Here is a 14,849-nt window from a genome sequence, read left to right on the forward strand (position 1 = left end):
TCCATAATCCAACCTCACACACCAAAAATTAAATTTGGTTATCTTATAACATAAATATATATATATATATACAACATATAGTACTGCCTACCCCAGATTAATGGCCATTCTAGGAAGGAATTTATAATCCTAGACGTTATGTTCAATAGCAACGTGAACCAATCTCTGTAACACTGCCGTTAAAGGATATATATTCTACCTACTTGAGAGACTAACATGTTCTTACCAATTCGGACTTTCTAGTCTTCTCACCCTGCAAACCACCCCAATGTGGCACAATAAATTAGCTCCACACACACACAAAAAAGACCCAAAAACCAAAGGCTGGGTTTCTCCTAGGCTGCTGAAGGTCTTATTCAGCTAATAGGATCATCATTAGTCCCAGGGAAGTGAAGTGATTTGTTCAAGAATTTAAACTCAGGTCCTCTGACACCAAATTCAGCACTCCTACTAATGCCCCAATATGGGAAAGAAATGACTGCCACACGTCTGGTAGTAGTGCTATAACCAAAGGTTACTTAGGACGCATGAGTAGACATACTCATAGCTGGAGAAAGGCAGCTATCAAAGTAAGAGAGTTGGACTGCCATAGTTCTCAAGAGATCCTTCACAAAAGTCCTAAGATAAGCCCACCTTCACCAGAGTATTTTGATCTTCATTCCATGGCTGTGTTGTGGCATAGTTGTGCAAGATGAGGCTAGCATAAGAAAATCTTAAGGATGCTTTTCTCTACAGTGGCCTGGGTGGGGCTCATAATCAGTGTCTTCCAGAGCTCATAAAGGTGAAATGACTTAATGAGGTTTAATGAGGTACAGTATCTATTACTAAGTGACTGCTACTTATCACACTTAAGACAGAGCATCTTTGCAGAATGTCAGAAGGAGAAAAGGTGAGCAAATGTTTCCTGGTTTTTATTTTAGCAAAAATTGATAATCTACAGAAGTTTCCATTCTTTTCTGGAATTAGCAGGCAGTCTCCTTCCAGTTAGGAAATAGTGTTAACTAGGAAAGGCTTTGAGAATATACTGCTAACTGTAAGAGGCTCCTCTTTTAAGCTTGCCAATACTCCTTAGCCAACTGGTTAAGTCCAATTTTCTAAGCACTGGGTTTGCAACAGACATAAAACTGTAACTCACCTTTGAAAAGCCAAATTAGCCTATACCAGCAACGCAGACTGGGTCTGAAATTCTTTTAGTGAAAAATCATCCAACTTAAGCTACCACTTAGCTTTTCTTGAAGTTTTTTCTTAGTTATATTATGAGAACCTTAAGAATTTGAAAGATTTCTAAGGATATTCTTCAGTTCTACTCTCTACACTTCAGAAGGACAGTTGGCTAATCCTTCAGATTATATTTTAAGGTCAGTTTAGCGCGTAGCCCAGCAACATGCAAAAAAGGAACAAAGTAATTTATGTAAGATAGTGATGCTCTGTATTATAACTATGAAGTACATATTTCATTATTTGCAGGCTCTCCACTAGTATTCATATGAGTATTTCCTTTACAAATTACAACCTCCATCCCATATTCCCCAGACTTAGTAGATGATCTTTGGGATTTACTATAGTGTGTTGGTAAGCAAAATAGTTCCTTAGCACTTAGTTCAACAAGTGCCCTTGAATAGTTTGGCTTTTGTTTCCTTTGAGTAATTCAGTGTATTTCATTGATCCATACTAGATGCTAAGCCCCAGGCCCAAACCCCTATTAGGTGTAAAACCTTAGTGGGTGTGGATTGGCAACTAAGGTGGGGCCCAAGGTGGTGCTAACTCCAGGGAGAGCCTAGTTTACATGTCTGGGAGAGCAGAGGCTCTTAGACCACGTGGGTTTAAGTTGCCTCTTTGTGACAATTTTAGGTCATGTGGGTAAGTCGCATGTGTGACTCACCCCTGATGCTGAAAAAGATACAAAAACCAGGGGTCGGCTGCGTGTTCTTTGGAGCTCATTCCTGCAGCAGTGGTGGTGCACGTGACTCTGGGCCAGCCCTTGTTCTGAGCTCCCGGGCTGAACCCAGATGTTGGTAACTATGAATCTGTATTGGGTCTGTCTGTTGATGTTTGTACTGTTTGTAATTTGCTCTGAAGTTCAGGGTGCTGGATTTTTCCCCTGAACTAAGTGAATGATATTTGTATGCTGAATTTAAGTAAGCTTGTCAACCCCTTCACCTTGCTTTCCTTAGTTAAGCAGATCAAAAGAACCTGTGCTGTTGGCAGCTTTCTGGGTGCTGGCTGTTGGTGGATCTTACACCCCCACAGAATCTGCTAGCCAGATTGTTAAAACATATAGCCAAAAATATACTGCTCCGTGGTCAATCTGGCAACGGCCCTCTCCGAATTTAGTTAACCTCATCCTTTCACAACAGATACACAGTCCACCACCAAACTAGTTTCACAGGGCCACTCAAAGGTTATATTTCATAGATAGGTGGCACAGTGGATCTACAGAACACTGGACTTAAGAGTCAGGAATAACAATTTCAATCCTGCCCCAGACACTTGTAACCATGTGACCCTGAGCAAATCACTTAGTCTCACCTCAGTTTATTCATATGTAAAATGAGGATAACAGCACCTACCTCACAGGAGGGTAGTGAGGATCAAATGAGATAATGTATGTAAAGTGATCTTCCAGACTTAAAGCATTATATTAAATGTTAACTATCATTACAACCATCAAGAGAATATGTGGTCATAATTATGGCTAAAATCTGTTGTTCCTGTGCACAAAGACAACACAGTTTGAAAAACTTACATGTACCTAAAATGCCTGAGCCCAAGAAAGCAGAGATTTATCATTTCCTGGAGGGGATGAAGATAAGGTTGTAGAGGAGAGTTACCCACCTAGGGACTCAGCAAAAAGGAAGGTGCAACTTCCCACTCAATCTCCTGTATTGGTCAATTAATTACAGAAAATTTTATTCAAACTCTGCTTCTGTTGCTGATTTCAGTGGAAAAGATTTGGGAAGAATACATACCAGAGTAAAAACAACTTCTGCTCCACTGTCCTCTTACTACTCACACACTTAGAGATGGGAGCATCTAGCAGTGTAGTAGATAAAGGGGAGGATTAGAAGCCAGATGGCATATATGCTCCATCTCTTTGACACCTCAGTGAATGAATACTGTCAAGTCGTTTAACCTTCCAGCCACAGACAACCCTTTAAACCACAGACAGGTTGTAATCAGTTGGTTTGAAAAGAATTCCCATACCAATGAAATAACAGGTCCTTGAAATATTAATCATATGATGATGAACTATTACCACCTGGAGACTAGAGACACAGCTACATACCTAAAACTTAAGAGACTTTCAAGAGCCATAAGGAACCCCAGACATCATCTAACCAGGGCTTCTTAAGTTTTTTCCACTCACGACCCCTTCAGCACTTCTTAAACTATGGGTCACGATCAATATCTAGTCCAACTTGTACCTGAGCAGAAATCCTGATCTACACAGATTTTCAATAAGAGGTCATCTAGTCTCTCACTACTTTCCAAGGCAACTCATTCCACTTTTAGACAGTTCTAGCTATTTTTTCTTCATATTGAGTTGAAATGTGCCTCTACAACCACTACCCTAGGAACAGAAGCAAAACTACTACTCATGCATCCTCTGCAAAGCTCAGAGAACCAGAGGCTCAAGGGATTCAGAAGTTACAACAGAAACTGGGCATTACTAATTTAAGGAGGCATTTAAGGAATATGAGCAGACATGTTTAAGGTCCTAAAATACCCTATTTATGTATAATCCCCATTTCAGCAAAACCTTGCAAACTAGAAAGAAGTACCCACTTGCTTAAGATTCCTTATATCACAGCATCACAAGTTTAGAAACTTGTAAGGACTTGAGAGATCATCTAAACTGTTTCCTCAATTTAGAGATGAGAAAACTAAGGGCCAGAAAGTTGATCATTTGCCCCAGGCCAAAGAAGTAACAAAGGCAAAACCAGATTTCAAGTCCAGTTCTTCTGACTCCAAAGATAGTGTTCTATTACATTATCCTGCCCTCACCTACTATTGTTGAGTGATCTACACAGCTCTGATCTATATGGGAAAATGCGAAAGTGATGTAAAACTAGAGAACAGCTAGTCTAAGGGAGACAGCTTGTCTTCCTTATATCTGTTAGAGAAAATACTACACAAATAGTAACTACAGCTGGTGGGAATGGCTGAAAAGCTGCTAATTTTGCTATTACCAGAAATGGACCATTTCTGAAGGTTTTGCTTGAAATTTTGCAATATTTATGAATTTTGCAAAATTCCTAGCAAGGTCTTTGGCAGCAAGAGAAAGGATTTTAAATTTTAATTCATTCTCTAGTCCAACACAAGAAAAATTTTGGGATTTTTTTGGGCTAAAACTGTGATTTCATTGGTTCAGGAACTTCCAGTGAGGAAACTCTCCACCAATGCAGACTGGCTTTTGCCAATCTTAGTTTCCCAGGGCACAGGTCCTGTGTGTCAGAGACTCAAACAAAAATGATGTTGTTTTTGAAAAGTGAGACCAAGACAGACAAGTTATGGATTTAACAAAGGAGATGATACAAAACTACAAATGACCATGTCTGAATTGGTCTGAGAACCTAATTCTGATAAAGAACTTATTAGCTATTGAGCTAAGATTTTTAAAAAGAAAAACTTCATACTTTTCATGAGAATGAGGCAGATCACCCTTAAATAATTTTTTAAAAAACCATAATGACAAAAAACTTATTAAGAGTTCTTAGCTATCTGCCAAGACAAACAGGACATTTTTAAATGTACAAAAACCCTACATGCTCAAGTTATACATATCATGTCTTGATCGAATCTTAGAATAGTCTATTTACAATTAAACAGCACCATAATTTCCTCAACCAGGTTAGTTATTTTAATCATACCCAAAAAATTGTGATTCGACATATAAGTTCCTTTAAAACAAAACAAAATCCACAAAAGAACTTGCAATCTTTCAAGAGAAAAATGAACTTTTACCTACTGCCATGAATGGCTTAAAAAAATGTACTGAAGTGCAATACATCTGAACTTCTTTCTTCCAACCACCAAGACTAAGGGATACTGAAGTTCCCTGTGGCATGCAAATGAACAAACAAGATGCAATTCTTTGATTGTAGCAGTGTTAATCAAAGTAACACAGTGCTGGACTCTATTCCCCAGTGCCTAACAAGTACTCTTGAAATTAATGCTTCAAACTTCTCTTGAATTCCAGGCTTTTAGCAGGCCTGAAAGAGCTGCAGCCACAATCTTAAGGCAATTAAATAAAAGAGAGATCTGAAATTAGCTCATCTTTTTAAAGAAACATGTTACAAATAAGTTATAGATATCTCCTGTCTCGTCATCCTATCATTTTAAACACTATTTTTAGGCCACTTAAAATTAACTTCCATTTTGTTGTTTAAGTTAATAAAGCTTATTATTTGAACTGCTTGAAGTTCTGACTTTCTTTTGTCTCTAGTAAAAGGATTTTCCTTCCTCTATTCTTCTTTTTAAGGGATGCAGAGTTGAAATAATATGGGATGTTGGCTAACAATATATATTAGCTCCCTTCCCATTTACAGAATCAGTAAGACTATAACCTCAATCTCTAGCAGGTTGAACTGAGGCCAGGACACACTTCACAAACCAAGTGAACCAAAAGTATTTTTTGGTCCCTCATCCTCATTTCCTATTTCCTTATGTATACATTATCCAAGAAAGTGCGATGGAGGAAAATTACCATCCAGCATGACTGGAAATGATGGACGGTGAATTAGCAAGTATTCAAGAAAACCATGCAATGTTTAGTGTATGAAGCAATGCATCATTGAACTGTTTTTTTTGTGCTGGTGTTTAAATGTCAGGAAATCTTTCCCACTGAGTGGTTAAAATAAGGAAAGTGCTTTGTAAATTGTTAAGCACTATAGAAATGTGGGCTATTATTTGATGACTAGAATGAAAATAGGCACAATTCTCCACCTAGGCACAGGTGAAATGGGCAGTCCTTACATTCTTCATGCAAGGCAGAGGGAAAAGGGAGAATCATTCCATCCTCCTGTTGAGGACATTTGGTTTCACTGTGCCCATGCAGCCCATGCAGCCCTGAAATGGATTCTAAGTCAGGGTACACAGGAGAATGGCTTGTGTAGTCCTGTGCTGATTCTCTTTCCCAACAAAGATGCCCCTCACATTGTTCTGTGGGGGAGAACACATACGCTTACTTCAAAGCAGCTGTGCATTTGAAACACAAGCTGCGGTGACTACTGGGATTTTTTTCCTCCTCCAGCCAGGAGTAGCAAAGGCATTAGAGGAGTGGCCTCCTGAGGCTAAAGGTGGAAACAGAGGTCAATATTTCAGTAGACATTGCCAGATACCATTGAGGCAGGAGGACAAAAGAACTGTGAATCAAGTTCAATATAACATAAGAGATTTTACTGTATTTACTAAGTTATTGCCTAGTGCTCCAGAAGTCAGTAACAGCATAAGGCTGCCTATCACCAGCTTGATAAAAGGTACCAAAATTCGTTGGTATGAACATAAAAAAATCTCAACACATGAAAAAAGGGAAAGCAATGCTGAAACACAATGCTAGGGATATTTTTCCCATTTTTTCCCCTTGACGGATAAATTTTGAATAACAGCAGTTAAAATCAAAAAAGAAACATCACGAATACTGAGTACACTTCTGTTGCCATCAAAAAAAAAAAAAAAGAGCTACTTTTGGGGGCAAATTATGCAGTAGGAATTTTTTGAAATAGCCTAATTTGGTTTGCTTTAAAAAAAGCTTATTCTGAATTCAAAAGGTGCTGTTCTTCATGGATGGCTGCTTTATTCATTGTTCAAATCATTTAAACATAGCCATTTTGTTGGGTTTCTGGGTTTGTTTTTTTTTAATAAATGGTTATCTATTTTGTTTGTTGACTCTTGCATTAGAAATGGCAATCACATGAGTCTCAAAGGCTGGCTCTTTGTGTTTTATATTTTGTGTAGATCTCCATCACAGATGGAATTTTTCATTGGTCATTCCTCAGAACTCATGGGTAAATAAGGGCAGTGAAAATAAATTTCACGCCATAAAGGAGGAAAAACCAAAAGAAGAAAAAGCCAGCCAACAAGACCAGTTCAGTTCTCAACTGGTGTTGGATTTTGCAAAGGCTGGCTCACAATAACCTGTACTACGTAGTCCTTTGGGATCTTCAATTCTTCCAGTTTCATTTTGTCAGTGAGTGGCCTGCCTGAAAAGAACCAGCGCTGACTACTTGGTTCCACCCCTTCCACTGCATTCAACCTCCTCTTCATGTGGTACACTGTGTCTGTACTACGAGCCAAAAGTTTGAGATCTTTGCCTGTGGAAAGGCGTAAACGGAGTTGACATTCATATCCAGAATTTGGTGGTGGATCAGGAATATCCAGAGTCTCTATGTCACTCTTTTCTTCTATCATGTTGATTGGTGGGGCCAAGCAATAGACTGGAAGCTGATATCTGTTTCCCAGTTCATCGTAACACTCCGTAAGGGCACCTTCAAAAGGAGGAAAAAAGTAACAGTGATCTAAATTAATTCATTGTGGTATATACTTTGGGAAATTTCCAAGTCACCTGTTAGTGTCTTCTGTAGTCAATACAATATGTAGTTGTAACGTCAGCTTGCTGGTTTATTAGCAATGATAGGTAAAAACCAGCAAGGTTAATTATTATTATCTACTTTTCAATTCAATTTAAAAGTATCCATTAAACATCTATATTCAAGATGCTGTGCTTGGGGGTGGGTGCTGGTGGTGGCAGGCAACACTCAAATCTTACTGTCATCAGAATTGGCTCAAAGAGGGAATGACATACATACACAGTTGGGTACAGAAGTCTATCTTACCTTATATGGAAGTAGGAGGGGAAAGGAATAAAACAGGGAGGAGGAGGAGCAGGGAATGACAGAAGGGAGGGCAGATTAAAGAAGGCAGAGGTCAGAAGCAAAGCAGACTTCTGAGGAGGGACAGAGTAAAAACAGAAAGATAAATAGGGAAAAAATAAAATGGAGGGAAATACACAGTAATCATAACTGTGATTGTGAATGGGATGAATTCACCCTAAAATGGAAGTGGATAGCAGAATGGATTAAAAACCAGAATCTAACAACATCTTGTTTATAAGAAACACACTTGAAACAGAGAGGTACATACAGAGTAAAAATAAGGGAGCAGAGCAAAATCTATTATGCTTCAACTGGGGTTAAAAAAAAAAGCAGGGGCAGCTAGGTGGCACAGTGAGTAGAGCACTGGCCCTGGAGTCAGGAGGACCTGAGTTCAAATCCAGCCTTAGACACTTAACATGCTTACTAGGTGTGTGACCTTGGGCAAGTCACTTAACCCCAATTGCCCTGCCTTCCCCCCCTGCAAAAAAAAAAAAAAGGCAACAGTAGCAATCATGTTCTCAGACAAAGCAAAAGCAAAAACAGACTCAAAAGAAATGAGCAAGGAAACTATAGTTTGCTAAAAACTTAACATAGATGATGAATATCAATACTGAACATATATGGACCAACTGGCACAGCATCTAAATTCTTAAAGGATAAGTTAAATGAGTTACAGGAGGAAATAGACAGTAAAACTGTACTTCTGGGGAACTTCAACTTTTCCTTCTCAGAATTAGATAAATCCAACATAAAATAAACAAGAAATAAGGAGATGAACAGAATTTTAGAAAAGTCAGATATGATAGACCTCTAGAGAAAATGAATGGGAATAGAAAAGAATATACCTTTTTCTCAGCTGTACATGGCACCTTCACAAACATTTACCATGTATCAGGACATAAAAAGCCCACAATCAAATGCAGAGAAGCAGAAACAGTAAAAGCATCCTTTTCAGAACATAAGGCAATAAAAATTACATTCAATAAAGAGCTGTGGAAACACAGATTAAAAATTATTTGGAAACTAAATAATCTAATGCTAAAGAATGATTGGGTCAAAGAACAAACCATAGAAACAATAATTTCATTAAGGAGAATGACAACAATGAAAGAACATACCAAAATTAATAGAATGCCGCCAAAGCAGTACTTAGGGGAAACTTTACATCTCTAAATCCTTACATCAATAAAACAGAGAAACAGCAGATCAATGAATGCAATCATGCAACTAAAAAAACTAGAAAAAGAACAAATTAAAAATCCCTAATTAAACACCAATTTGGAAATCCTGAAAATCAAAGGAGATATTAATAAAATTGAAAGTAAGAAAATCAATGAACTAATAAATAAAACTAGGACCTGGCTTTATGAAAATACCAATAAAACAGACAAGCCACTGGTTAACTGGATTTCAAAAAAGAAAGAAAATCAAATTACCAGTATCAAAAATGGAAAGGGTAAATTCACCACTGATAAAGATGATAATAAAGCGATTATTAGGAGCTATTTTGTCCAATTATATGCCAACAAATCTAATAATCTAAGTGAAATGGATGAATATTTACAGAAATATAAATTTTCAGATTAACAGAAGAAGAAATGGAGTATTTAAATAACCCTACCTTAGGAAAAAAATTGAACCATCAATGAACTCCCTAATAAAAAACGCCCAGGACCAGATGGATTCACAAGTGAATTCTACCAGCCATTTAAAATAACATTCCAATACTATATAAAGTGTTTGGAAAAATAAGTGAAGGAGTCCTACCAAACTCCTTTTATGACACAAATATGGTACTGATACCTAAGCTAGAAAGAATGAAAACAAAAAAAAGAACAGTATAGACCAATTTTCCTAATGAATATCGATGCAAAAATTTTAGATTATAGCAATATATCACAAAGATCACAAACTATATAATCAGGTGGGATTTATACCAGGAATGAGGGCTGATTCAATATTAAAAAAAACTATCAGCATAATGGACCATAAGTCAGTAACACAACCAACAAAAATCATAATTATTTCAATGGATTCAGAAAAAGCTTTTGATAAAATACAACATTCTTTCCTATTAAAAATGTGAGAAATCATAGGAATCAGTGGAGGTTTCCTTAAAATGATAAGTGGCATCTATCTAAAACCATCGGCAAACATTATTTGTAACAGTTATAAGGTAGAAACCTTCCTAATAAGATAAAGAGTGAAAAAGGATGTCCTTATCAACACTATTATTTAATATTGTACTATAAATGCAATATAGCAATTAGACAAGAAAAAGAAACTGAAGGAACTAGAATAGGTAATGAGGAAACAAAACTATCACTCTTTGCAGAAAATACGATGGTATACTTAGAGAATCCTAGAGAATCAACTAACAAACTAGCTGTAATAATTAACAACTTGGATATGAAATAAATCCAACATAAATGATCAGCATTTCTATATATCATCAACAAAGTCCAACAGGAAAAGATAAAAAGAGAGATTCCATTTAAAATAACTGCAGACAACAAAAAATACTTGGGAATCTACCTGCCAAGACAAACCCAGGAATTCTATGAACACAATTATAAAACACTTTTCACACAAAGAAAGTCAGATCTAAACAACTGGAAAAATATTAATTGCTCTTGGGTAGGCCAAGCCAATATAATAAAATTAGTAATACTACCTAAATCATTTACTTATTCAGTGCCATACCAATCAAACTACCAAAAAATTATTTTTATAGAACTAGAAAAAATAACAAAATTCATCTGGAAGAACAAAAGATCAAGAATATTAAGGGAATTGATGGGAAAAAAATGTAAAGGAAGGCAGCTGCCTGGAAGTACCACATCTGAAATTGTTATAAAGCAGGGATCATCAAAAAAATCTGGTACTGTCCAACAAACAGAGTAGTGGATCAGTGGAATACATTAGGCACACAATACACAGTAGTAAATGACTATAGTAATCTAGTTTGATAAACCCAAAGACCCAAGCTTTTGGAACAAGAACTCACTATTTGACAAAAATTACTGGGAAAATTAGAACGCAGTTTGGCAGAAACTAGGTATGGAGAACATCTCACACTGTATACCAAGATAAGGTAAAAATGGGTACATAATTTAGACATAATGATAACATAAATAAAGAAAGCAAGGAGAAGTTTACCACCCCTTTGATCTATGGATAAGGGAAGAGTTTATGACCAAACAAGACATAGCATTATGAGATGTAAAATGGATAATTTTGATTATATTAAATTAAAAATATTTTGAATAAGCAAAACCAATGCAACCAAGATGAGAAGAAAAGCAGAAAGCTGGGAAAAAAAATTTATAGCAAGTGTCTCTGATAAAGGTCTCATTTCTCAAATCTATAGAGAACTGAGTCAAATTTATAAGAAGTCATTCCATAATTGATAAATGGTCAAAGGATATGGTCAAAGGCTGTTTTCAGAAGAAGAAATAAAAGCTATCTATAGTCATGAAAAAATGCTCCAAATCACTATTGATTAGAGAAATGCAAATTAAAACAACTCCGAGCTACCATTTTACACCTATCAGATTGGCCAGTATGACCAAAAAAAAAAAAAAAAAAAGAGGAAAACGACAAATACTAGAGGAGACATGGGAAAATTGGGACACTAATGCACTACTAGTGGTTGAACTGGTTCAACCATTCTGGAGAGCAATTTGGAACTATGCCTAAAAGGGCTATAAAACTGTGCATACTTTTTCATCCAGCAATCTTACCAGTAGGTCTGTATCCCAAAGAAATTTTAAAAAGGCGGGCCAGGGGTGGGGAGAAGGACCTATTTATAGAAGCTCTTTTTGTGGCAGCAAAAACTTAGAAACTGTGGGGTTTCATCAGTTAGGGAATGGCTTAAACAATGAATGTTGGTATATGGTTGTAATGAATACTATCATGCTATAAGAAATGAACAGGATAATTTCAGAAAAACCTCGAAAGACTTAGATAAACTGATGCAGTGAGCAGAACCAGGAGAATATTGTACACAGTAACAGCAGTACTGTACAATGATCAACTCTGAATGACTTAGCTATTCTCTGCAATACAAAGATTTGAGACAATTTTAAAGGACTTATGATGAAAAATGTTATCCATCTCCAGAGAAAGAACTGATGGGAGTCTGAATGCTGACTGAAGCATACTTTTTTTTTTAACCACAACATGGCTAACTGGAAATATATTTTGCATGAATGTGCATGTATAATTTGTATAAAATTTCTTACCCTCTTAAGGAGTGGGGAAAAGAGGGAGGAAAAGAATTTGGAATTCAAAATTTAACAAAACAAGTATTAAAAAATTTTTTTTACATGTAATTGAAATTGCAAAAAAAAAATAAAAGATGTGCTCAGCTCTATGAATACAAAGACAGGAAACAATACAGTCCTTATTTTCAAGGGCTTGTAGGATCTACTAAGGGCAAGAGAATAATACTATGCATATACAAAGAAATATAAAAAAAAGTAAAGTGTGATAGGGACAATGAAAATATTTATACAAAATACTCTTAGCAAGATCTGAGGAAGAAAATATGTTTACCCTGGTGGATTCAGGGAGGCTTCATGGAGAACTGGTTCTTGACTTGAACTCTGAAGGGAAAGATGTATATCAACAGGTAGAGATGAGAAGGTATTCCAAGTATGTAATTACACAGAGGCAAGAGATCACAAATCAGCAAGCAACCCAATCTATAATTTTATCTGAGGTTCTAGATTCTTTTTCTACTAAATCATGTTAGGTCATTTTAGAAATAATTCATACTTATATAAAAGTTCAGTGGAGGAGCTGAAAGGACACAAAATGTGCAAATCTCCCAATTCTGTTTTTTGGATACCCTAAGAATCAATTTTAAAAGGGTATCCAAACTGTAAGAACTGAAACTACATTTACTTTTAAAATCAATCCCGGGGCGGAGCCAAGATGGCAGCTGGAAAGCAGGGACTAGTGTGAGCTCCCCGCCAAGTCCGTCCGAAAACCTATAAAAAATGCTTCTGAACCAATTCTATAACTGCAGAACCCAGAAAATAGCAGAGGGAAGCAGGGCTCCAGCCCAGGACAGCCTGGATGGTCTCTGGGTAAGGTCTATCCCGCATGGAGCTGGGAGCAGGAAGGAACGGAGCAGAGCCCAGCGTGGACGGCATGGACCAACCAGACCAGGAGCCGGGTAGACCATGCCCTAGCGCCCTGAATCAGTGAGCTGCAGCAGTTACCAGACTTCTCAACCCACAAACACCAAAGACAACAGAGAAGGTTAGTGGGGAAAGCTGCTGGGGACAGAGTGAAAGAAGGAGCTCACTGTTCAGCAACCACCCCAGGGGGCAGCGGAGGTGGGGCAGCTACAGAACTAGAGCTGTAGTTGCTTCCGGCCCCAGGCCCACCTGGTGGGAGGAATTAAGTGGTGGATCAGACCAGGAGTGAAGAGCCTGCTGAAGATCTAAATCCAGTCCGGGCTGGGGGTTCTTGGGGAAAGAGGAGTGCTGGTGTGGCAGAGCTGGTACATCCCCCCAAGCTTGGAACATAGTTCTCTTAACTCTACAAGCAGTCATACCCCGCTGAAAAACTCAAGGGTCAAGTTAGTTAGCTGGGAACATGGCCAGGCAGCGAAAACACACCCAGATTCAGTCTCAGACTTTGGAATCTTTCTTTGGTGACGAAGAAGACCAAAACATACAGCCAGAAGAAGTCAACAAAGTCAAAGAGCCTACAACAAAAGCCTCCAAGAAAAACATGAACTGGTCTCAGGCCATGGAAGAGCTCAAAAAGGATTTGGAAAAGCAAGTTAGAGAAGTAGAGGAAAAATTGGGAAGAGAAATGAGAAGGATGCGAGAAAACCATGAAAAACAAGTCAATGACTTGCTAAAGGAGACCCAAAAAATACTGAAAAATATACTGAAGAAAACAGCACCTTAAAAAATAGACTAACTCAAATGGCAAAACAGCTCCAAAAAGCCAGTGAGGAGAAGAATGCCTTGAAAGGCAGAATTAGCCAAATGGAAAAGGAGGTCCAAAAGACCACTGAAGAAAATACTACTTTAAAAATTAGATTGGAGCAAGTGGAAGCTAGTGACTTGATGAGAAATCAAGATACTATCAAACAGAACCAAAGGAATGAAAAAATGGAAGACAATGTGAAATATCTCATTGGAAAAACCACTGACCTGGAAAATAGATCCAGGAGAGATAATTTAAAAATTATTGGACTACCTGAAAGCCATGATCAAAAAAAGACCCTAGATATCATCTTTCAAGAAATTATCAAGGAGAACTGCCCTGATATTCTGGAGCCACAGGGCAAAATAGAAATTGAAAGAATCCACCTCAAATAGATCCCAAAAAGAAATCTCCTAGGACTATTGTTGCCAAATTCCAGAGCTCCCAGATCAAGGAGAAAATACTACAAACAGGCAGAAAGAAACAATTTGAGTATTGTGGAAACACAGTCAGAATAACCCAAGATCTAGCAGCTTCTACATTAAGGGATCGAAGGGCTTAGCATATGATATTCCAGAGGTCAATGGAGCTAGGATTAAAACCAAGAATCACCTACCCAGCAAAACTGAGTATCATGCTCCAAGGCAAAATATGGATTTTCAATAAAATAGAGGACTTCCAAGCTTTCTCAGTGAAAAGACCGGAGCTGAATAGAAAATTTGACTTTCAAACACAAGAATCAAGAGAAGCATGAAAAGGTAATCAAGAAAAAGAAATTGCAAGGGACTTACTAATGTTGAACTGTTTTGTTTACATTTCTTCATGGAAAGATGATGTGTATGATTCATGAGACCTCAGTATTAGGGTAGCTGAAGGGAATATGCATATATATATAGATATATATCTTTATGTATATGTGAGTGTGTATATATGTATATATGTATGTGTGTGTGTATATATATATATATATATATATATATAGAGAGAGAGAGAGAGAGAGAGAGAGAATGAGAGAAAGAGAGAGAG

The 14,849-nt window shown here is 37.3% G+C and overlaps 1 protein-coding gene across 1 annotated transcript in view; it reads right to left on the reverse strand.

Annotated features, from left to right (window-relative positions):
* Window positions 1–6,377: 6,377 nt before the first annotated feature.
* UBTD2 (ubiquitin domain containing 2) overlaps window positions 6,378–14,849 on the reverse strand; it is a 59,379-nt gene continuing 50,907 nt past the window's right edge. The window contains exon 3 of the mRNA XM_036752826.1: window positions 6,378–7,487. Coding sequence (XP_036608721.1) covers window positions 7,090–7,487 — 398 coding nt within the window. The 3' untranslated portion in view covers window positions 6,378–7,089. The remainder of the gene's footprint in view (window positions 7,488–14,849) is intronic.

This window comes from Trichosurus vulpecula, chromosome 3 (assembly GCF_011100635.1).
Source record: "Trichosurus vulpecula isolate mTriVul1 chromosome 3, mTriVul1.pri, whole genome shotgun sequence".
NCBI classification, from domain to species: Eukaryota; Metazoa; Chordata; class Mammalia; order Diprotodontia; family Phalangeridae; genus Trichosurus; species Trichosurus vulpecula.